We start from the raw sequence: 24,828 nt of genomic DNA, 5'->3' as shown, positions 1-24,828 counted from the left end.
TAGGTCCTTACTTCTCATCACTTTGAATATTTCATGCCAACCTCTTCTGGTCTGCAAGGTATCTGTTGAGAAATCAGCTGACAGTCTAATGGGAGCACCCTTGTACATAACTACCTTTCTCTTGCTACTTTTAAGATTCTCCTTTGTCTTTAACTTTTGGCATTTTAATTATGGTGTGTCTTGGTGTGGGCCTCTTTGGACTCATCTTGTTTGGGACTCTCTACACTCCCTGAACTTGTATGTCTATTTCTTTCGCCAGGTTAGGGAAGTTTTCAGTCATTATTTCTTCAAATAGATTTTCAATCCCTTGCTCTCTCTTCTCCTGGTACCCCAAAAATGTGAATGTTGTTATGCTTGATGTTGTCCCAGAGGTCCGTTAAACTACCTTCATTTTTTTAGATTCTTTTTATTTTTCCTGTTTCGATTGACTGTTTTCAGCTACCTTGTCTTCCAAATTGCTGATTTCATTGTCTGTTTCATCTAATCTGCTGTTGATTCCTTCTAGTGTACTCTTCAACTCAGTTATTGTATTCGTCATTCTGCCCGGTTCTTTATGGTTTCTATGTCATTTTTTATACTTACTATCTTTTTATTGAAGTTGTCACTAAGTTCCTTGAACATCCTTATAACCAGTGTTTAGAACTCTGTATCTGGTAGATTGCTTGCCTCTACTTCATTTAGTTCTCTTTCTGGTGTTTTCTCCTGTTCTTTCATTTTGGACACGTTTGTCTCCTCATTTGGCTGCCTCTCTGTGTTTGTTTCTATATATTACATAGATCTGCTACATCTCCCAGTCTTGGCAGGGTGGCCTTATATAGTAGATGTCCTGTGTGGCCCAGTGGCAGTCTCCCTAATCACCTGAGCTGGGTACTCCAGGCGTGTCCCTTGTGTGGGTTGTGTACCCTCCTGTTGTGGTTGAGCCTTGATTGCTGTTGGCAAGTTAGTGAGTGGGACTGACCCTCAGGCTGACTGGCTGTGTGGATTAGCCATGACCACAGCTGCTATGTGGGGGCTGACCCACAAAGTGGGATTTGCCCCAGTTGGCTATGGTGTCTGCCAAGACAACACTTTGGGTGTGCCACTTGTGGGTCTAATTGGGTGGTGCTCTGCTGTGGTCTGAAGCTGACCACCAGCTATGTTATTCTGGGGCCTCTTGGGAGGGGCACTCGTGCAGGCCAAGGTCAGCCACTACCTCTGACCTGCCCAGGACTACCTTGTGGGAGATCTGCGGTTGGTAGCTAACTGTGCTGGATCTGGAGTTGCATGGGAGAGGCCACGCTGCAAACCAAAGCCAGCTGCCACCAGTACTGGGCCTGAGGCAGCTGAGCAAAAAGCACAGGGCACTCTGAGGCCTACTGCCACCTGCTGGTTGCCTGTAGGCTCAGCCATTGAAAGAGCCTTGGGCAGTACTCAAGTTGGGTGAGGTCGGGTCTCAAGGAGTCACCAGGGTGGGGCAAGTGGCGTTCACCAGGTTAATGCAGATTCAGATTTGGTACCAGTGCTGAGCCTAGGGCCACTCAGCAAAAGACACAGGGAACACTGAGGCCAGCCGCTGCCCACCTGAGGCATGCGGATCTTTGAGTTTTTTTAAGAAAGACTGCAGCACGAGCCACGGCTAGCTGCCTGCTGTCGAAAGAGCCTCTGGCAGTGTGCAAGTTGGGTGGAGCAGGGTGTCAAGGAGTCACCAGGGTGGAACAAGTTGAGTGCACCAGGCAGATTCAGATTTGGCCTTTTGGGGGGAGAAAGATGGGACCCACCTGCCAGCTGTGTGAGAGGACTCAACACGGGGAAAATGGTGGCTGTCTCTCCAGCTCTTGCCCTGAAGTCACACAACCTAGTTTCAACCTGTATGTTTCTGGCACCTCTCGAGCCACTGTCCCTCCACTGGAGCCCAGCGTGACTGCCTGCCAGCAAGTGAGTCTGCACATGGGCCCTTTAGGAGGATGCCTGGGTTTCTAGCAGACTTCCGTCTCATCCAGACAAATGGAATCTTAACTAATTTTCACAGCCCGTTGTTGTGGGGCTCCTCTTTCCAGCACTGGTGTTCTGGGCTGGGGAGCCCAGTCTGAGGCTGGGACCCCTCACTCCTCAGGGGGGACCTCTGCAGCTGAGCTATCCCTCCCAATTTTCCCCACTGTGGCTCCTTCCTCTCAGACTATAAACATTCCCAAGTCTCTTTCATTCTGAAAAATTAAAATCCTTTCTTGACTCTGAATTTCTCTTTAGTTACTGTCTTTTCTACTTCCCTTCTTATCCAAATTCTTAAAAAACTTGTCCACATTGGCTACCTCCATGTCACTTCCCATTCATTCCTTAAAATCCTATATTAGTCTGCATACTCATATTGTTCCACTTAAACCATTCTTGCAAATGTTACCAATGATTTCCTAATTGCTGGACTGGCTTCTATTCCTATTTTATTGGATGCTGACACATTTGACCCTTAATGAAATTCTCTTTTCTCTTTCGCTTCTTCTATCTTTCTGATAATTTCTTCTCAGCATTGTTTATGGACCCATCTTCCTGAATCTATTCCTAAATTCTAGTCTTTTATAAAATTTCATCCTGAGCCCTCTTCTCATTTTGTATCTGTTCTTTTGGGAGGTAGTGTCAAACACCACATATTTGCTAATAATACACACTCTTAATCTCTGTTTTTCATTATTTTTAAGTTCTAGAAGGATATACTCAATTTTGTGTAGGATTTATAGACTCTGCTTATACACAAGTACTCCAAACCTAATCTGTTCCAAAAGGACTTTGATCTTCTTGTAATATTATCTATTATTTTGCCCTATTTGATCGTACTAGCATCAGTTTAGTCAACCAAATTAGAAACTTAACAGTAATTACTAACTCTTCTCTCAATCACCAAATCTTGTCAATTATACCTCCTAAATCTCTCCAAACCAATCCTTTCTTTTCTATTTTTGGCTTTGTCATACCCTCTAGTATTGCCTTCTGCCAATGGATCTTCCAAGATGCTACCTGAATCATCCACCTAATTATTCATGTGTAAAAAATGTATCATTTAGAGATACATGCTAAAATATTTACAAATAAAATAATGACTAGGATTTGCTTCAGAAATTGTGTATGGAGGAGGGAGGAGGTAAAAGTATAGATGAAACAAGACTGGCCAGGAGTTGATAATTGTTGGTGCTGGATGACAGGTAGATGGGAAAGGATTTATTATACTCTTATACTTTTGAATTGTTAAAAACAACAACTAATCCATTTAAAATGCAAATCCTTTAATATCCAACACACACACACAGATGCTCACATACACACATCCCAAAAAAGAAAGTTTATGTTCTTGAGACTGTAAAACAAGGCTCTCCTTGACAAATACTAGATCACATTTTGTACTTTGACAAGCCACCTATAATTTCCAGAAAACCACTGTATCACACCTTCAAACATTTGCATATATACTGTTCTTTCTCCATGGGACACTTTTGTCTTCCCCCTAATTGCTTCACTAATTCTTACTCAGTCTTGGCTAGGCATACATAACATCTTGAGAAAGTTTTCTCTTAACTCTGCCCCCAAGAGCAGGGGGCAGAGTTAAGATGTCTCATCTCTGTGTTCTCATAGTACCCTGTGCATGTTTCTATTAAGCAGTAACCTCACTGTATTGAAATTACTTGTTTCCGATAGCAAGATAGCATGTTATTCAACTGTGGGCCTCCATGTTCACTGAGTGAATGAATAAATGAATTAATAGGAGCACCAGGAAAAAAATAGACGAAGAAAAAGAAATCATACAAGGTAGTTTACATTTATTATAGACAATTGCATCTTTACAACTATCCAGGGAATTACACATTATGGTCTTCCTTTTACAAATATGAAAAGTGGCTAAGAGATGTTAAAGGGTGACTGTAAATGATTTCAGGTCATAAATATACTTTCCAATAAATTGGTGCCTTCTCCATTTCTAAATAAGATAACATAATAACCCTTATTTCTTAGGAATAGCCTTAACGTCATTGTCTCAATACAGAGAGAGCATATACAGATCAAAATGGGTTTTAAAAGGTAGCTATTTAAAGAGCTAATGTTATCTGTGGGTACTCTACCTTAGATATTACACTTTAATCATAAAAAGTATGGAAGGGATAGACTAGCCAAAACCTCTCAGCTATACCAACAGTCTTTATCTATAACTCTCAGATGCAGAACCATTCTGAGTAGTGAGAACATGCAGAAGAGCTTGCAGAGTGAAACCCACTTGGCTCCCAAGAGTTCTCTCACTCAGGAAGAGGGAAAAAAAGGATCTTAACTCTAAGATCCTCTAAAATTCAATGTAGCTCATAAGGGAAATAGTATTTCCTTCCAAACCTTTCCACTCACACATGCTAAAGTATGTGGTCTAGCAAATACTTGACATTGAAAAGCCATACACCTGAAAACCCAAATCAACATTTTGGGTAAATTTCTACCTATTTTTACTTAGAACACTGAAGTCGGTATTGAGGTTAAATACCAGGGGTGCCAAAAAAATGTATACAAGTGGACACTTTGGTCAACATTGCTCAAGCAGTAGTTCCCCGTAATCAGAAGTGTCTGGACGCTGATGGTAACCACTTTGAGCACCTTTTGTAATTGCAGAAGTCACCTGTGACTAGTATTCATCTTTTGTTATCGGTATATACATGTATTGAGTATTACAATTTTCATACAGTTTTCCTTTCTTCAAATGTGTATACATTTTTTGGCACCCCCTGTATATCACAATCACTTGTCTATGTCTAGTATTAACACTTTTTAAAAGAGATATCCTTTTAAAAGGATTTCATTGGAAATGCTTAGGTCTGGGAATCCCCCCAAAGCTACCATTCTCCTACTTAAAGACTGTGCTATTCAGTGTTTTATGCTCAAGGGTTGATGCTTTCTTAATGTTAATAACTCACCTGCATTGGCTTTAAGGTCTTCAGGTGTGACCATGACAACAAATCGGATTGCACGTTCATTTCGAAACATCTCATAAGACCATCGACGAATAGATCGCATACATTTCACTGCTGCAATGCCATTGTTGGCAATAAGAACCTGGGAGTGGGGGGTGATTGGAGAGAAAAATGGAGAGGGCAAGCAATGATGGAGGAATAGAGATGAGACAAGTTTTGTAGATCTATCTTTCTCTGAAAAGCCAGGTTTTCAATAAGAATTTATATTGCTGGTCTAAGCAGTTAGGAACCAGCTGCCACATGATCAAGGGATATTTTTAAATGTCAGCTGAGGAAATACTTTAATACATGTCCATTAAAACTTACTCCTTTCTAACTTCATTTCTTAAAGGGAAAAAAAATCACAATGACTCAAATCTTGTGAGTTTGTGAATTATCCTACCATATCAATTAATGGAGAACAGAAGATAAACTTCAGAGGGATGATGTACTACTATCAAATAAGGAATGGGAAAGACGAAACAGTGCAGTGTCATGCAGTATTCTCTACTGTAGTAAAACAAGGCATAGAACTTTGAACATGTATAGGAACCCTGGCACCAACCACCACTTCTCTCCAAAATGCTAAACCCCAAATGCCTTAGAGTTATAAAGACTGCCTCAGAATAAATGGTCACAAGAAAAAGAGTAGAAGAATCAATGATCCTGAGACTTCTCTCTAAACAACCCTGTCATCTCCTTACCTGTCTTGCAAGCATGCCCCCAAGGATGTTATCTGTGTTCAGACTGACTGGAAGACTAACAGAAGGGCATCGTGGAAGCAATACTTATAGGTTCTCATCCTTTAATCTTTTAATCACTGCAAACTATTTCAACCAAGTCATCCTCTCAGCTCTGACATGATTTAGATAAAAGTGACACAGAATTACGCTAACATTTAAAAACATTTGTGATCTCTTTAAGTATTTCATGTGGTATATTCTCTCTAAACAACTCAAATACTTGGTGGAAGCCAATAAGTCAGTGTATCACACAGTTTAAGATTTCTGTTCTGAAGTTCTCTACTCGCTCAGCTCTAAATCCAATGCTACGACATATTATCTCCTGACACCACCCCACAAGCTAATCAATTTCTCATACCCTCTCAAATCAGTGCAGTCCAACCCTGTAAGATCTTTTAAAGAGAACTTTATGAGCACTGCTTCATCTTCTTAATTAGCCACTGACGAAATTATCAGTGGTTAATACATAGTACAGAAAATAGTAAAATTATTTCATAGGATGCTAGGGAGGCAGAAGGGATAATTTTGCATAAAGATGCAAGGTCTCTGAAAGTCTAAATATCAGTTTTGAGCAAACCTAGACAACAAATCTGGGCACTAAATCTCATGTACTTTGGAAGAATAATTTCTAACTTATTAACCTTAAGTTATAACTTACCTTTTCAATCACTTTATTCCCCCCAAAACGAGTAACAAATTCTGCGGGAGAAGCTACAGTGAAATCTCGCTGTGAGTCTATTTTCTTTCGGTCTCGACCTTGCTTTACTAGGTGCAAGCCAGACATACTGGACCTATAAAAATAGAGAAACCGTAGAAGTCTATCAGTAGGATTTCTTCACACCATCTATCTCCCCTGGAGATCTGCTTTTCACTACCATCCTTATAAACAGCACTTCCACTGTACCCTTGTGAAGACTGCATGCTGGCAGACCACATACTTTTTCAACAGAACAGAGGGGAAAGGAACGATCTTTTTTTTTTTTTTACAAAAGACCTGTGGCTTGACCTTTTCTCTTTTTTTAATTAAAATTTATTGGGGTGACAATTGTTAGTAAAGTTAGACAGGTTTCAAGTGTACAATTCTGTAATACATCATCTATATATCATGTTGTATGTTATCATCTCATACCAGTTAGAATGGCTATCATCAACAAGACAAATAATAACAAGTGTTGGAGAGGCTGTTGAGAAAAAGGAATCTTTATATACTGTTGGTGGGAATGCAGACTGGTGCAGCTGCTATGGAAGACAGTATGGAGGTTCCTCAAAATATTAAGAATAGAATTACCATATGACCCAGCAATCCCTCTCCTGGGTATCTACCCAAAAAATCTGGAAACATTTATCTGTAGAGATACATGTGCTCTGATGTTCACTGCAACTTTATTTACAAGTGGCCAAGATATGGAAACAACCAAAGTGTCCTTCAATAGATGATTGGTTGAAGAAGCTGTGGTACATATACACAATGGAATACGATTCTGCCATAAGAAAAGATGAAAAAGAACGACCTTTGCATGTGGAAATTTAAGGAAAAATAAGTGTTCCTGGATAATAAATGATACTAAGGTTTACGAACAAATGCCATCACAAAGAAATAGGCAAAGGTTGGAACGAAATGAGATGGTATAAAAGATGCTGAGAGACTGTTAAAGCTAAAAACACTGTTAGCAAGACTGTTTCTGGATCATGATTCTGGCTTGTGGACAACCTTCACCTTTGTATCTCAAGCCCCCATCTTTCTTATGAGCTATACATAACTGCACATTTTTAACCGCCTACTAAATGGTTTATTGTGTATCCCATAGGTGTTTCAAAATGAACAATTCCAAAACCAAATTCTTTACAAGGCAGCATAATATACCGTATTTCATTGATTTTAAGTTCTTCCCTTTTTTTAACATTTAAAAAAAAAATCTCTGAAATTGATATGTATCTTACAACTGATAGTGTGATTTATTTAATTGGCAGTACTTTTTTTCCTCAGTGGTATAGACAATAATGATGCCTCTACAGTCAATGGTGTTTTAGATTAGATGAAATCACGTAGCGGCCTGAGTTTAAATTCCAGATCTGTCTACTCAATAGCTCCAATAGATCTTTAGCAAACAATTTAACCTTGCTCAGCTTTAGTTTTCCCTTTGAAAAATATGCATAGTATCCATTGGTCTAGCTATTTACTTATTGCCGCTCCGCTCCAAGCCCACCCTTTTATGTTCTGCTCTGTGCAAAACTGTTCATTTCTGCCAGTGGGAAGGGAGAAAGGTAAGCAGAGAGACTTCTTTCTTGTTTTGCAGCTATTATCAGCATTGCTCCTCAATAACAGAGGGCTCAGTCCAGCCTCCAGCATCTTTCGACACTCCCGGGAAGAGCCTCAATGAATTCCCTTAGAGGTACCAAGTAGAGCACGTTGTGGCTCCTTCGCAGGCAGAGTGCTGCCTTGTCATGTTCACTCATTCTTTGGGCTACCTGCCTGGGCCCATCAATCACCTGTCAGGGATCTGAGCACCAGCTACTCAAAGCTTAACCCCAGAAGTTCAAGCACCACCAGCCCTCAGGGGCCCTCCTCCGAGCTCCTACCATTTCCTTTTTCTTCTCCCAGCCCTAGAGATAGTAAACTGCTTTCTACAGGTGTTAACTCCAGATTACCTCAGCATCCCTTTCTTGTTCTTTTATTCTTCTAACATGTAAGTAACCAAGTCTCACGATTGAATGCCCTGTTTATAATATCTAATGCACTTTCTCTTTCCTTGCCTGATAGACCCTCTGAAAGGGTATTTTGAGGATTAAATGAGAAAATGGATATAAATAAGATCCCTTATACAGTGTTTCAGAGACAGCTGTTTTCTTCTATTCCTATCTTTTCTTCCTTTCTCCTATACTCTAACCTTAACACTGCAGTAATTTATCTTTGCAAAATAAAAGAGTATGATTAAAATCTTCCCACAAATAAAATACCAGGCTCACGTGGTTTTAAAAGACAAGTTCTATCAAGCTTTCAAGGGCAGTAGTCTAACAAACTTCCAGACAATACAAAAAGAAGTAAAACTTCCCAGCTAGAGTAAAACTAATAGTAAAACTAGACAAAGATGTTACATGAAGGTAAAAGGCCAGGTCCATTTTACTCATGACTACATATGCAAAATCCCTAAACAAAATATTCTAAATAGTAAGGTATTGGTGTAAGGATGGACAAAATATTAGTAAAAAATGTTACTCCATGACCAAGTTGAGTTTGTCCCACGTATGTAAGGATGGTTTAATTTTAGAAAATCCATAAATGGAAACGACTCAGATTTCCCTAGCAAGTGCAATAAAATGGAAAAAAAATTAGAGGCATCAGGATTGCAAAGGAGTAACTGTCATAATTTGCAAATGATATCATCATTTATATAGAAAATAAAAGATTCTGCAGACAAATTATAAGAAATAATAGGAGACCTTAGTCAAGTGTCTAGACATACAAGTAATACACAGTAAGTTGAAATATATTGTATAGAGCAGAGTATATACAGATTATAAAATTGAAAACAGATCATAAAGTTAAAAACAATTAAAATACACATACTTTTAAGATATATGTATATATATAGGTATACATACACCTATATATATACATATATGTATATACCTATATATATACCTATATATATACCTATATATATATATACACACACACACAATAAAACTATATAAACAGGAAAACAAAAGAATGTGATGAACATGTGATTAAGGAAAATGATTATCTGGGTGGGGGGAGGCAGGGAGAGGCTGAGAGGAGAGACCATATGGGTAGATGCAGGTGATGTTCAAGGAGTACTTTTGTTTTAGGTGGTAGATTTTCAAATTCTTTCTACATTATTTTTAAAAATAACTAAATAACTAACCAAATAAATAAATAATAGTGGGCCACACATAGACCAATGAGTGTGCCATGAACCAAGGATTATGACTATATAATTCTATACACCTAAAGTTAAACACATATACACACGCGCACACACACACTCCTCAGAGATCAGCTTTCAGTTATTTAGGGAGGGAATGAAGAGATAGAGAAGATATCACCCTAGGATCAATAAGGAGCTGCCTGAGTATAAACAAAAAGAACAGCAAAGTCTATATTGATAAAATTAAGATGGGGAAAAATTGGTCGTAAGATTTAATCAATAGTTTAGAAATTGAATGGATCTCAAAATCTGTATCTCTCAACCTACATTTTCTTGGGAAGCTCTTAGAGAATGCTGTCTTCCCAAAGAATGGAGTAAACCAAGAAAAAGGAAGACAAGAAACAGAGGATCCAACATAGAGGAATAGAGAATTTCCTAGATAATTGTTCAAACTGGAAGGCTCCAGGAGGGGTGCATTCTTGGAAAAAATGGATAGATCACCTGTTGTATTTAACCACAGAAAAACAAAATAAAACTTTGTGTGCATGTAAAATATAGTATATATAAATAAATATATGTTTGTTTTACATATATAAAACAATGTTATATATGTTTGCTATATATACACATATAAATCATTTTGATTATATATGTAGATATATACGTGTGTGTGTGTGTGTGTGTGTGTGTGTGTGTGTGACATATCAGTTGCTTTTTACTTATTTGACTCTCAGTGGAAGTTTTGCTTGGTTTTCCCCCAAAAGGGTGGAAGAGGTCAAGAGAAAAGGAAAAGGAAAGGATGATTGTTCTAAAGACTAATTTTCCAAGTCGGGTTTTTTTTCCCATCTGTTTTCTGTTTTTGCCAAAGTCCAGTTTAATTTTCAAGTCATTTTTTTCAAAAAAAGAAAACTCTCAAGATTGCAAAACCAAGCAAACAAAAAAGATATAGAGGGACCCTTAAGTACCGCTATCAAGCAAATCATTCAAGTCTTATGTCAATCCTCTGCTAGTGGCACAGAACTGCAAGAGGCCTGAAGAAGGCCAAGGCCTGACTCGTTTCCTCCTCAGCCTAAGTTCCAACAGTAGGTAGAAGGCAGATGCCAGGATAAGAGAGCCTGATGGCACTCTTAACAACTCCAGTCTGGCTGCCCACTGTCACATGCCAGGACAATTCAGCAGGCAATTCTCCTGCCCTGGAGACACATTCTAAAAATGTTTTCTGCATAACTACCTTCCACAGGGATGCTACATACTACACAGAATCGGTATCTTCCTCCACAATAGGTGAAGAGACTTCACTCTTGAACAGCCAGCCAAATCCAGTACGCAAATTTGGCACAGATTGAGTGAGATACCTTAATGAAATAATAAAACAACAAGATCTGCACAGGGATGCTTATTTTCAGCGTAGCTACAATATCACACATGGGCTCAGATATCTTTGGTTCAAATTTTGAATGTAAAATAACGGTTTAGAAACCCAGGATTGAATATGAGAGTTTTTATTCATTACCTTTAAAAAAGACAGTTTCTTAGAGATACGAAAGTTCATCAAAAAATTTCCCATAAATTCCAGGGCTTAGCTGCCATGCCTTACTGTTTTTTAAAGGTATCTATTGCCCAAATATGGCACCCTGAAACTTACCTTTGAAGCATGTAATATTTCATCTCCTTATTTTTCTCTGGAGAACCCTCCATACCACGATGGCAAAGGAATGAAAGCTTTTTCTTCGGATTTGAATCTTGTAAACACAAACCGCAGCTCACCTCCTGTGGCAGGTTCTCAAAACCCAGGAGGCCCAGAGACACGGTGCCTTCTGCTACTTCTCGGCCCTGCTTCAGTCAGACTACAGTATTCCTCATGGCCTCAAACTACGTCTTTTTGTCTACGTTGTCCCCAATTTCCATATTTCCCCACTTTTCCTCCTTTTTGTATTTTCTCCCTACTCTTGGCTCATACCTAGAATTAGCTGATTTCCCAAGGGGACTGGGAGGAGAGGAGGAAAAATCTGAAAGCTTGTAGAACTGAAAAATAGATCTTAGCAACTCTGCGTTAGTTAGCTGCAGCAAATGTGTTTCAACAACGGTCACTTTCTTCTGACAGTCACCAGAGAAAAGCTCCACAGTGTCTCCTGGCCGCCAGGAGCACATGACAGGGAGGGACCAGGGCAAAAAGAAGACAAAGTTTACAAGAACAACTAAGCCAAGAAAATAATGAGGTCATGAAATCCAGAGGGAGGAAGACAGCACCGCCTGAGTAGGTAATTTCTGAGATCCAATCAAAACAAATAATACTGATTATCAGACTGCAAGAGAGGGGAAAAGCAGGTCAGACAGTAAATAAAACAAGTACAAAGGACAAGACATGCCACTAATAAGGAACTCTGCATAAAGCAGAAGCCACAATTCCATTTTTCAGGCCAGCACAGTTTTACACACATACACGAACACCTTTCTTAAAACAACAAAATCTAAGGTCCTTTGCACTAAAACTTGAAAAGAAGAATGGAGGTGGTACAAATGGGATATAGAGAAGATGTAGGTAAAATCCTTGAAAGGAAAATGGGCCCAGACAAATATTTTAGACACAGAGATCTAACCCAAGTGAAGCAGGGAAGAAAAACCCTGCCTGGAAAGGCTCCTGGGACACATCTATTGTTATGACAGCAAATTTACCACAGAGAGACAGATCACTGAAATAAAGAAATGGTGGCTGGATGTTATACAGTAACATACTCCTGTTTTAACTTTTAATTAATTAGATGCTCATGATATTGCTGTCTTCTAATGGGAGGAAAGACACTAACAGCTAGAATCCATAGAATCACAACTTCGGGAGACAAGTCCTCAAGAATGGTATAATTCAGCAGAGTTGTGTCTAACCTGATTTATGCACCATAGAAAAATTCCCACTAAAATTCTGGACAGAAATAGTTAATAATTTGATGCCAACTCTGCTAAGAACCTTCCAAAACAGAATTACACCATGACCTGGAGCACAGACAGAAGACAAACGATGAAATCGAAGATAAAATGATGAAGACAAACCTTGATCTCATGACATTCAAATGACCCAAATTGAAAAGACTCAATCAGGCCACTCAACATGACCACCAGCCATGAAAGAAAATGGAAGTCCTGGGTTGTTTTCTCGTCTGTACACTTTACATCATTCCTTTTATACTATGCCAATGTCTGATAAAGCTAGTCAAGTTTACTGTTTCCTTTAAAGAACCAAGCTGATACAGAGGCTCCCTCCTATCTTCATGTCTCTTCAGAATAACATGTCTCAAAACAGAGTACAGAGGCCTTTGTCTAGAACACTTACAGTAACCACAGATATAGGAGGAGCTCAATTTTACACACATCTAAGTGTCTCCAGGTGTAGGCAGTTCCCAAAAGAGAATCACTCTCTCCTTTTATTATATAAGTTGAACATTCAAAAACCAACTAAAGTACTGAATATAGAATAAAGCAGGCTATTCTGCACTCAACTGTATCAGAAAAACATACCAAAGAGGCACACTCAGTAATTGAGTCCGTACTTTTCTTTCTAAAACAACTAAACACTAACACAGCACACCCAGATCCACAAAGCTAGAGTTTCTTTTACGGGTGCTGCTCACAATCCCTCTGTAATATTAAAACACAAGAAATAAAAAGCCACATTCATTCATTCCTCCAAATTCAAAGCATCCCCATTTTAATCTACCATGAATAGAGTGTCCAAAGCAGACACATACCTGGCACAAAATCCAACTAGGAGCCCACATTGATCCCAGCATTGTAACATGCCAAACACCAGGGATGACGTAGCTGTTTATCCAGCAGACAGTGACGCATTAGCTGGTTTGATTGCAACGCGGTCTGAGTTAATACTGCAGCACACACTGTGAGACACTGACACTGGGACTTTTCCAACCAGAGAAATCTTCAATCAAGGATGTAGCTCTTTTGAAAATCAACTGACCATATATATATATGTATAAAGGTTTAGTTGTGGATTCTAATTCTGTTCTACTGATGTATACGCCTGTACTTGCAACAAGACCACACGGCCTTGGTCAATATGGCTTTATAGTAGGTTTTGAAATCAGGGAGTATAAGTCTTCCACTTTGCTCACTTTTTCTAAAATTGTTGTATCTATTCTAGGTCCTTTGGGTTTCCACGTAAATTTTAGGATCAGCTTATCTAATTCTAGAAAGAAAAAAAAAGCCTGCTGATTTAGTTATGGGTTGAATGTATAGATCAATTTAGAGAAAGGAGCCATTTTGACAATATTGAGTTTTTCCATCCCTGAACACAGACTGTCTCTCCATTTAGTTAGATCTTTAAATTCTTCTTTAATTTCTTTCAGCATTGTTCTATAACTATTAAGATACAAGTCTTATGGTTTTTTTGGTTAAATTTATCCCTAAGTATTTTATACTTTTTGATGCCATGGTGAATGAAATTATTTTAATTTCATTTTTGCTTGTTCATTGCTACCTAGTATATACAAGTACAACTGATTTTTATATATGGATCTTGTAGCCTGTGACCTTGCTAAAATCATTTTAAATAACTTTTTGAGATATAATTCAAATGGTTTTTATTATATTCACATAGTTGTGAACCATCATCACAATCTATTTTAGGAATTTTCATTACCCTAAAATGAACCCCTATACCCAGCAGCAGTCACTCTCTATGTCCCCCAAACCCCTCCCCAGTCCTAAGCAATGACTAACCTACTTTCTGTCTTTACAGATTTGCCTATTTTGGATATTTCATATAAATGGAATGACATAATGTGGTGTTATATTATGACAGCTTGTTTCACTTACTATAATGCTTTCAGTGTTGTGGCACGTATCCATTTTTCATTTCTTTTTATGGCCAAATAATTTTCGATTGTATGGACATACCACATTTGTTTATCCATTCATTAGTTGATGATTATTGTGTTGTTTCCACTTTGTGGCTATTATGAATAATGTTGCAATGGATATTCATATACAAGCTTTTACGTGGAAATATGCTTTCATTTCTAGTGGGAATATAACTAGGAGTGGAATTGCCGGATCATATGGTAAATGCTTAGGTTTATAGGAAACTCCAAATTATAAGAATTTCCAAATTATTTTCCAGAGTGGCTGTTTCATTTTACATTCCCACCAACTATGCACAAAAGTGATCCAATTTCTCCACATTCTTGCAAACGTGTGGTGTTGTCACTAGTTTTTATTTGAGGCACCCTGGTAGGTGTCATAATATCTCATTGTTTTAATTTGTACTTCCCTAAAGCTAATGCACTTCCTTTAAACATCTTTTCACATCCTTACTTGCCATCTGTATATCCTCTTTGGTGACATTTGCTTCTTTTTTATTTCTCTCTCCTTACTGAGAATTTTATTTATTGTTCCGTTGTTGTACTTTAAAAAAAAAGTTCTTTTAATATGTTTTCCTTTGGTTCTTTGAACACACTTATCCTACCTACTTTGAAGACCTGTTGCCTGCTAAATCCAGCATCTAGGGACACTTGGAGTTTCTTTTGACTTCTTTTTTTCCGAAATATGGGTCACACTTTCCTATTTCTTTTCATGTCTCATGATTTTCTGTTGAAAACTTGTATTAAATAATTTATTGTAGCAACTCTAGATTCTGATTTCTTTTACCCATGAGTTGTTGTTTCTATTGTTTGCTTCTTTTTTTCTTTCCTGGCTTAATAACTTGCCTGGGCTAAATCTGTGAAATCTGTCTCTCCCAAAGTGAGCAGGCACTAATGCCTCAGCTCATTTTCTTTTTATTGCTTGTGTTTATGTTTAAACCTATTTCCTAAGGAGTTATCTCTATGTCTGGCACAGCCTAGAAGCCAGCCAATGATTAGGTAGAGGTCACACTCCAACACCTGAAGTCAGTAAGGCGTTTGTGCTCTGTGCTCTGTTCATGTATATGTGTGAGGCAGGGTAGCACACTCAAAGTTCAGGACATTTCCAAGTCTGCCCTGGCTTTTACTTTCTGTTGGGCCTTACCATCTACTCTGTGCATGCACATAGCCTCAGCCGGCAATGTGTGCTTGTCTCAACCAAAACCACACCTTAGTCTAGAGGAGTCATTGGCTCACCCCCATCAGCCACTGCCCAAGATGGTCACTTCCACAGACACCACCATTAAGTATGAGCATCACCCACAAAATGAGTGAGCTCTCGTCAATAGGAGCCAAACTGCCAGTCCTCATGGGCTACCTGCATTGGCAAAACCTCCGGGCCAGCCAAGCTAAAGGAAGAGAATGGGAATAGTCCTTGGCAAGAAAACCAGGAATTCCTAGTGTTCTTATTGAATTTCGGCAGGTTTTCAGACAAACTTTTCTCAGATTTTTGTATGCCTTTTGGTTGATTTCAAGGGTGTTGAAATGGTTTTGTCAAGCTTTATAGTTGTTTTTTGAGTTAAGGATTTGTCGATCGTTTCACTCAATTATAGCTGGAAGCCATGCCTATTTAATTTACATTTTAAAATTCAACTTCAGGCCGGCCCAGTGGCTCAGGCGGTTGGAGCTCCATGCTCCTAACTCCGAAGGCTGCCGGTTCAATTCCCATATGGGCCAGTGGGCTCTCAGCCACAAGGTTGCCAGTTCAGCTCCTCAAGTACCTTACGGGCAGCGCCCCTTGCAACCAAGATGGAACACGGCACCTTGAGCTGAGCTCCCGGATGGCTCAGTTGGTTGGAGCGCATCCTCTCAACCACAAGGTTGCCGGTTCCCACAAGGGATGGTGGGCTGCACCCCCTGCAACTAGCAACAGCAACTGGACCTGGAGCTGAGCTGTGCCCTCCACAACTAAGACTGAAAGGACAACAACTTGACTTGGAAAAAGTCCTGGAAGTACACACTGTTCCCCCAATAAAGTCCTGTCCCCCTTCCCCAATAAAAAAAATCTTAAAAAAAAAAAATTCTCTATAGGTTTACATGTTTCTTATGCCAACATTCTCAACATCTGAATTATAGCATCGACGGTATATGTTTGCTATAATCAACAGCTTTTCAAATCTAAATTTCCAAGTTTTAAGCTCTAATATGAAAAAGGCTTAAAGAAGTTTTGCTAGTCAAAAAATTTTACTTCGCAAAATGACTCCTCCATAATAAATAATATCATATTATACCAGTATGGCACATTTTATTTTTCCAAAAGCTTTTGCAGCTATTATTTAATTTTACCTCCACCACTAGATTTAAATGAAATCACTGCAAACTCAAGAGTGAGAGTCTAAAAAGAAAAGAGAATCCTTGTTGCTTTCCTGGTCACACACAAACATATACAGCTAAAACAACATAGCTCTGTCCTTTGTGGAGTTTGATCAAATCACATCACTATTCTAGCCCCCTTAACTTCGCTCTTGACCCAATGGGAACAGAAGTTAAAAACCACTCCTGGATTCTCTCAGAATCTCACCTCATCACCATTATGTCCTGTGGATAAAAATCTGTAGTCCAGCTCTATACGAATTATTTCTAACCATGCGTTTTAGGAAATACCAAAAAGCACTTTTCTTTTTAGACCTGGAAGGAGATAGGAATATAACCCACCTTCAAGGAGCAATTTCTGACTTAACTTATCACTCTCTCCTTCCAAAGCAGCAACTACTTGTCTTAAACCCCAGTGACAGAAAATCTTAACGCTGTATTTATGTATATACAAACAATAGCAATTACAGGTTGTTTTTATTTTTTTATTTTTTTTAATTTATTGGGGTGACAATTGTTAATAAAATTACATAGATTTCAGGTGTACAATTCTGTATTACATCATCTATAAATCCCATTGTGTGTTCACCACCCGGAGTCAGTTCTCCTTCCATCACCATATATTTGACAGATTGTTTTTAAATGAAGTCGTTAACCAAACATGCTTGCTAAACATAAAATGTTGGCCATTTGATAGTTTGAGCATATATTTTAAGAAGTTTAAGAGAAAGTTAAGATGGAGCTTCAAATACTATAACTTCAATTGTAGGATAAAAAAGGTTTAAAGAAATCACACTACCTACCCTAAGGGATCCAACTGTGGAGTAACCTGTTTCCAACTGGACTTCAACCAGGAATTTGGCATACGACTGACAAAGCTGACTACAACCTTTGGTTCATAGCATGGGGTGATCTGGATTTAGACCGCATTGTAAATATGCAGAACAATCTGACCTCAACTGGCATCCCACAAGGAGCAGAGAAAATGTCAATATCCATACAACTAGATGGCTCTATTACATGCCACCAAATCATACATTACTTATCAAAATTAAGAGGCCCACATTCAGTCTTTAATGGTCTTTCTTCTCAAATGTTCAATTAAATATTAATAATGAGGTTCAGAACTATATGAACCTAGCTGATATCTGAACCCCTAGCTGGTCGTATCTAAAAGGCATAGTTGTCTACAATGAGGAATATACAATACATATTCCCACCGAGCTATAACTATGTCCTTAGGGTGTTATTTTCAAATGTTTGGGTCATAAAGCTTAGAAAGTGATTCATCTGGTCTTTCACTGGTACTCTATAGAAAATATGTGATGCAAGTCATTTCTGGAAAGTCTGTTTTCTATTCCTGCCTACCCCAAATTCCCCCTAGACTTCTTATTTAGCACCTAAAACCAAGCTCTAAACTTGGGAGGCCAGTCCCATCCTATACTGTGGCAGTCATTTCACTTGGTTTTAGATGACCTCCAGATGACATCTCTTAGGAATGTACCTGCCCCTTTAATCTATACGATCTATGAAGAATTAGACTATTCATTCAGAAAGCTAATCCTAAAATCAACCAGTCTCTATTTAACTTTGGGTTCAGAATGAAAAGGAGTACCTGAACCAATATCCTCATTTTCATAGATGAGGAAAATGAGTCCAAAGAGGTACCATGAATTGATATGGTCACATACCTAATTGGTGGCAGATGTCAGAAGAATTCTCTCTAATACCAAATAAATTTGACTCAATTTAAATTACCCTCAGGGACAACATATTGACAAGTGACTTAAGAAACAGATCAATGGAGAACCTTTGTTCTATTTTGGAACATTAGCTAGCTGAGAAGCAAATGGGAACTGGCAGTGTCTCCTGCCCAGGCTGCCGATCACACTTCAATCCATGGCTCTTCCACAAGCTATGGGTTTGAGTTTTGCAGCAGGAGGACATGCAAACAAATTCTCAGGTGCACATACCACTGAATACAGTCTTTGCAATAACAGCTATCAATATTGGGACTTAGCAACTACAAAATTGCCTTGTAACATCAACAACTGAGTGTCCTAGGGGTGGCCAGATGACTCAGTTGGTTGGAGGGCGAGCTCTGAACAACATGGTTGCCGGTTCAATTCCTGCATGGGATGGGGGGCTGTGCCCCCTGTAACTAAAGACTGAAAACGGTGACTGGACTTGGAGCTGAGCTGTGCCCTCCACAACTAGACTGAAGGACAACGATTTGGAGCTGATGGGCCCTGGAGAAACACACTGTTCCCCAATATTCACTAATAAAATCTTTAAAGAAAAAACACAAAAGCAAACAATAACTGAGTGTCCTATAATAATGGTATTTATCTTATCAGTGTCCCACTCACAGTTTCCCAATCCAACAAATGTATATTCTGTTTTATATAGTCTCTTATTACACAAATTTCTCCAGGCGCTATGTGGCTTTAAGGATTTAGATTTAACTCTCAACAGGAGCACTATGACATTTTGAGAACAATCCTTGGTGGTGTGGGATTATCCAGGACATTGCAGAAGGTTTAGAATCATTGGTCCTCTTGTCTTCTCAATGCAAGCAGTCCCACTCACAACTCCCACACATTTACATGTGATCGCAAGCGGGGGAAGATACCGCCACCAATATTAGACTGTAGGTCAACCACTGAGTGAACTATAAAGTAATAAAAACTGTTTATGTAAAAATAAAGACCTGATCCCTTTTGCCTGTCACTAAATACTGCCCTCTATTCCTCTTTATAGCCCAGAGATTAGATACATAGTCATGCTCTGCACTTAAGAACAGAGATACATTCTGAGAAATGCAGCCTTAGATGATTTCATTATTGTGCGAACATCATAGAGTGCACTTACACAAACCTAGCTGGTATAGCCTCCTACGCACCTAGGTATATGGTATAGCCTATTGCTCTTAGAGGAGGAAAAATTATTTTCCCTCTAGCCTTCCAGACTCTTGGCTGAGACACCCCTGTAAAAGACAGATTAATAGGAGGAAAACAAACAAAAATTTAATAACCTGTATACTTCCTACATACGTGGGAGATGCCCAGGAAAACTGCCTAACTCGCCAAAGTGACCAAAGCCACCACATTAAATACTATCTTCAACTGAAGACAAAAGAAGATGCTAGGGGGAGTCAGTTATGAGAAGTCACCAGAAAAAGCACAGTAAACAAGGGTAAGGTGGTTAGGCAGATTTAGTCTAAGAATTTCTAGAGATGAGGTTATACCTTTCTTCCCCATACTGGGAGAAAAACACTCTTACAAATATAAATGTCTTTTACAAATGGTAACTACATGGTTTTCAGAGTTTCTCCCATGTGTGCTATTTCTTAAAATTAACTACCCTAAAATAATCCTTATGTCAAATAGATATATTTTGCGGTGACAAATTCTGTTCCCCAAAGATACTGGCTACAAACCTGTACAGCATGCTACTGTGCTAAATGCTATAGGCAAATGTAACACAATGGTAAATATTTGTGTGATTTGATGCGTTGCGTTACTAGGCAATAAGAATCTTTCAGCTCCATTATAATCTTACCTGCGGTCCGCCATTATGTGGCACATGACTGCAATACTTTGTTCATTAACTCCTTAAAACCAATTTTGTCTGAACTAGTTATATAATTAAAACACTTGTATGGTCAGGGAAGTAGAGTGGAAAAGTTACTGAAACAGAATCAGAGCATCAGACTTTGAATTCCAGTTTTCAGGCTATTCATCCATAGGTAGGTTATTTCCCCTCTCTAGGCCTCGGTTTTCTCATCTATTTAAATAAAAGGAATTAGGCTAAATTATCTCTCTGGTTCATTGCAGTTCTAGGAATCTGTGATGTAATACATAATTAACTTGTTTAACTCTTTTCTTTTGACCTCTAAACAGCTAAATGGGACTCATTGAGATTCACAACCTCATCTTTCAGAAGAAAGGACCCCAAACACCAGGGATAACCATAAGGCAGGATAGTCATATTCAGCCAGACCCAGTATGAGATTTTACTACAGAGTCTGTATCTTGAGTATATAAACAGGAGCTTAATTTTTTATGATCCATTAACAATAGAAGCACCAAGATAATAACAGCATCAATAGCCGCCCTAACTTATATTTATCTAGGCTAGACCTATAATCTAAACCCTGGCTGTTTATTAGAATCATCTGGATAGTTTTTTTAAAAGCTCTGAGCTGAGCCAATATCGAATGAATCAGAATCTGTGGTGATGGAGCTAATTTCTTAAGGCTCGCTAAGTAATTCTGATGTTCAGTGAAAATCAAGAACCACTAATCCAGAACTGTTAATTCAAGAAATGTAAAGCAAATGACCAAAGGTCAGTATATCACACACTGGTTTTGTAATCAAGCATCAACAAATAAGAATAATTCAGTGTTACTATTTACTGATATTCTCAATTACATATAGAGAATTGCGTTTCTAGAGAAAAAGGAGAGAGCTCTATAACAACCCCTTGTTCCCACTACAGCTCTTTATTGAGGACTGGCCTGGTCAGAAATACAATATAACTCCCTGACATGATGAAGCAGTTCAAAGAAAGATTACTACAAATTTGTCCACCCCTGCAAAAGTCATATCAATCGTCAAGATAGTTACAACAATGGTAGTCAAATAGTAGAAAGACTGAAATCCCTCAACCTAACTCTCACTCTCTAGGTCTCAGTAAAAGACCTTGTATGTAGAACCAACCAGAAAAAGTTGAGTTAAGAGGAACATTTAGGAAAAGACACTTGCAAAACCTACACTCCAGACAAAATAGATCACTTTCCACTTCCTCATCAAAGCTTTAAGACCTGCGACATAGGAAAAGGTGAAGCAATCTTGGCTAAAATTATTCTTGCTCTTTTCAGAACAAAATCAGTGAAACCAATAGGACAGATTAAATAAGTAACACATTGAACTTCTCTCTCTTACCTCACGTGTAAGGCCAAGCCATCCTGTAGGCTAGAGATCCCCAAATCAGAGAGTGTATCTGAGCTGACAGAAGCTGGTGACAGAGATCCCTCCTTCTCCTCCAGTAGGTCCAGCTTCACCAGGTTGCCTAGCTCATCCTCTGAGTTATCTTCACACACAGAACCAATTATGAATCGGGAGTGCTGGTTCAGCTCCAGAGGTTTGGCCAAGGGGGACGGTTCATCCATTATTCCTTCAAAATGAGCTCTCAGAGCTATGGAGAAAATGAAAAGTGAGAAAAGCAGGTTAAGGATAATAACCTGTATCTGAGAATAGCCACAGGTTATACCTAATATGCCACAGCTTGCACTTGGAAGCAAGGCAGAGTTTGAGAATTACTTTCCTTGGCTATTCTATTTCAGGGCTTTTGTTTTCTACAAGGGAGGAAAATCCACTCGTGGTAACTCTGCCTAAAAAATTAAAATCAATTTCCTTTTCCTGAAAGGAAATCTCTCTCAAAAAACTATCAGCCATTGCCAATTTCTTTATCAATTTGGTGATGTCCAAGAGATAATTATGATTAATGGAGAACCTTTCCATAGGTGAAAGCTGCTTGTTTTGATATTATAATTTTGGTTCTTAGTACTGGGGACAATGCAGGGTAACCCTATGGGAAGAGTGTTGTTTGTTTGAAACTTGGTGTTCAGAGTAAACTATATAACTATCATCTGATTCCAAACACTACACTGTGAGAGGCTATCAATTTTATATAAGTGCATTTATGTATAAATATATACATAAAATGTTTATATATGTAAACATATAAACACGTGAATATACTATATGTATATGTGTGTATATACATGTACACACACACAAACACAGTTTACTTTAAAGCAAACTCCAGATGGATATTTTTTAATTTCAAAAAATCTTTACTTATCTCATGAGTTTTTCTTAACTTATATCTGTCAAAAATTCACCCAAAAAATGTCTACTTTTGCCTCTAATGTACTGACAGTGGTAGGGAAGAAGTGAACCTACTATCAAATTAAAATCTATAATTAAAACAATGTAGGTGTCATCTCAATTAAGTACAAGTTTTCCAGATATGAATTAGATATTGCCAATCACTAGCAAACTAATTTACAAGAACCAAAACATAGTTTAAAGCCCATAACAATAAAAACCAAAAGTAAATGAAACAATATTGTCATTCCAAAATCTTACTTAAAAAACTTCAAAAGTACACATCAACTTAGTATTAATATTAAACAGCTTGTAGCTTAACCAACAATATTAATTCAGAGAGTAATTATTCCCAATTGTGATTCTGAGGTGCTAAAACAGACAGTATATGAAGATAGTAAGAAATTTATTGTTAATAAATTATATATGCTGAAAACCACTTTAAGGCATGAAAGTAGGTAGAGAGCAGTGTCCTTTGACATGAAAAACAAAACATCAAGATTTAAAAATGTTTAGGAATCACCACCACTGAACGTGTTAAAATTATACATGTACCATTATTTCTGTGTAATCTGAATCAGAGCTTATTCATTTATAAGACAGAACAGTTTTTGTAACGCTAGAAGAGTGACTCTCAAAGTGTGGTTTCCAGACCGGGAGCAACATTAGCTGGGAATCTGTTAAAAGTACACATTCTTGGGACCTACCACAGATAGCCTAACTGTATCAGAACCTACAGGTTAGAGCCCAGGAATCCATAGTTTAACAGGTTCTAAAGTCTGAGAATCACTGTGCTAGAATACGATAGTAATGACAAATTGCCAGGAATGCTAAAAAATACCTATAGATGTTTCCTAAAAGTGAATTGGACATTACTTAAGCTAACTTTTATTTTAAAAACTAGAATCAAATATAAAAGTATCATGCACTAGGAAAATGTTGACATCTAAATCTACTATATATTTCTCCCTTGAAATATTAGGTTTCTTTAAAAAAATTATTTCGGGGCCAGCCCGGTGGCTCAAGTGGTTGGAGCACTGTGCTCCTAACGCCAAGGTTGCCAGTTCGATTCCCACATGGGCCAGTGAGCTGTACCCTCTACAGCTAAGATTGTGAACAAGCTCTCCCTGGAGCTGGGCTGCCGTGAGCAGCCATGTGCTGCCATGAACGGCCAGTGGCCAGCGTGAGTGGCTGGGAGCTAGTGTGAGCAGCCAGCAGTTGGCAAGAGCTGCTGTGAGCTGCTCAGCCGGGGAGAGCTCAAGGCTCATAATACCAGCATGGGCCAGGGAGCTGTGTCCTACACAACTAGACTGAGAAACAACGGCTTGAACCAGAGTGGGGGGGAGGTGGAAAAAGAGGGGGGAAATTTATTTTATATGTCACCAAATTTTATAAAGAGGTTCATTTCCAGAACCTTAAAAGAAAACCAAATCATTTAAAAAGAGAAAAAAAGGAAGGAAGGAAAAAAGGGAGAGACAGAGGAGGGAGAGGGGGAAGTTCTAAGAGATTGACCACTCTGAATGCCAGAAGGTACAGCAGCAAAAAGGCTACTTCTTTCACATTTTACAGAAGTGAATAATCAAGTTTAAAAATAATAGATCAAAAAAAAAAAATTCCATTTCCACTAACAGAAAATAATCGCTGCCTTCTTCACAAGAGAAATAAGTAAGGCTCTCAGGGGCAGATTCTAGCTTATACGTAGTCTGACTAAAATTAGGTGACTACACTGAAAAATAAAATTCTTATGAAAGGAGTATTTCTCTGATTGCATAGAAGAAGAAAAAGAAAGCATTAACTAATAAATGAAAGGCCCCAGAAGGTCAACCTCAAATTTTTCCTTCCTAGCTAAGAACGTGAACGCAGCCTTCCCTAAAGGCTTGCAAAGATTGGAAGCAGCTTAGTGTCAACAGCTCAAGAGTCTGTTCACCAACCAGCAACTCTACTGAATGGTATTTCCAGGTACAAGCCTGCAAACCACAAGAAAAGAGAGGTCATGTATGGAAAATCACTGAAGAGCTGTCCAGACACTCTAGAAGCTACTTCACAGCTCGTCCCACTTCCATTGATTCTAGTCCTGAATTAATGAGAAAAGGTGGTGGAATACTACCACTGTCAGACTTGTT

General features: G+C 38.5%; 1 protein-coding gene across 1 annotated transcript in view; it reads right to left on the bottom strand.

Moving 5' to 3' along the window:
* The window catches only part of ACACA (acetyl-CoA carboxylase alpha), a 260,073-nt gene that overhangs the window by 180,354 nt on the left and 54,891 nt on the right, over positions 1-24,828 (bottom strand). Inside the window, exons 4-6 of the mRNA XM_033090744.1 lie at positions 21,758-22,010; positions 6,357-6,489; positions 4,920-5,058 (exon numbers count right to left, since the gene is read on the bottom strand). Coding sequence (XP_032946635.1) covers positions 4,920-5,058; positions 6,357-6,489; positions 21,758-22,010 — 525 coding nt within the window. The remainder of the gene's footprint in view (positions 1-4,919; positions 5,059-6,356; positions 6,490-21,757; positions 22,011-24,828) is intronic.

Source organism: Rhinolophus ferrumequinum, chromosome 21 (genome assembly GCF_004115265.2).
Source record: "Rhinolophus ferrumequinum isolate MPI-CBG mRhiFer1 chromosome 21, mRhiFer1_v1.p, whole genome shotgun sequence".
Classification (NCBI taxonomy): domain Eukaryota; kingdom Metazoa; phylum Chordata; class Mammalia; order Chiroptera; family Rhinolophidae; genus Rhinolophus; species Rhinolophus ferrumequinum.
Note: the sequence above shows the minus strand (reverse complement) of the source record. Positions and strands in the feature narration are given on the sequence as shown.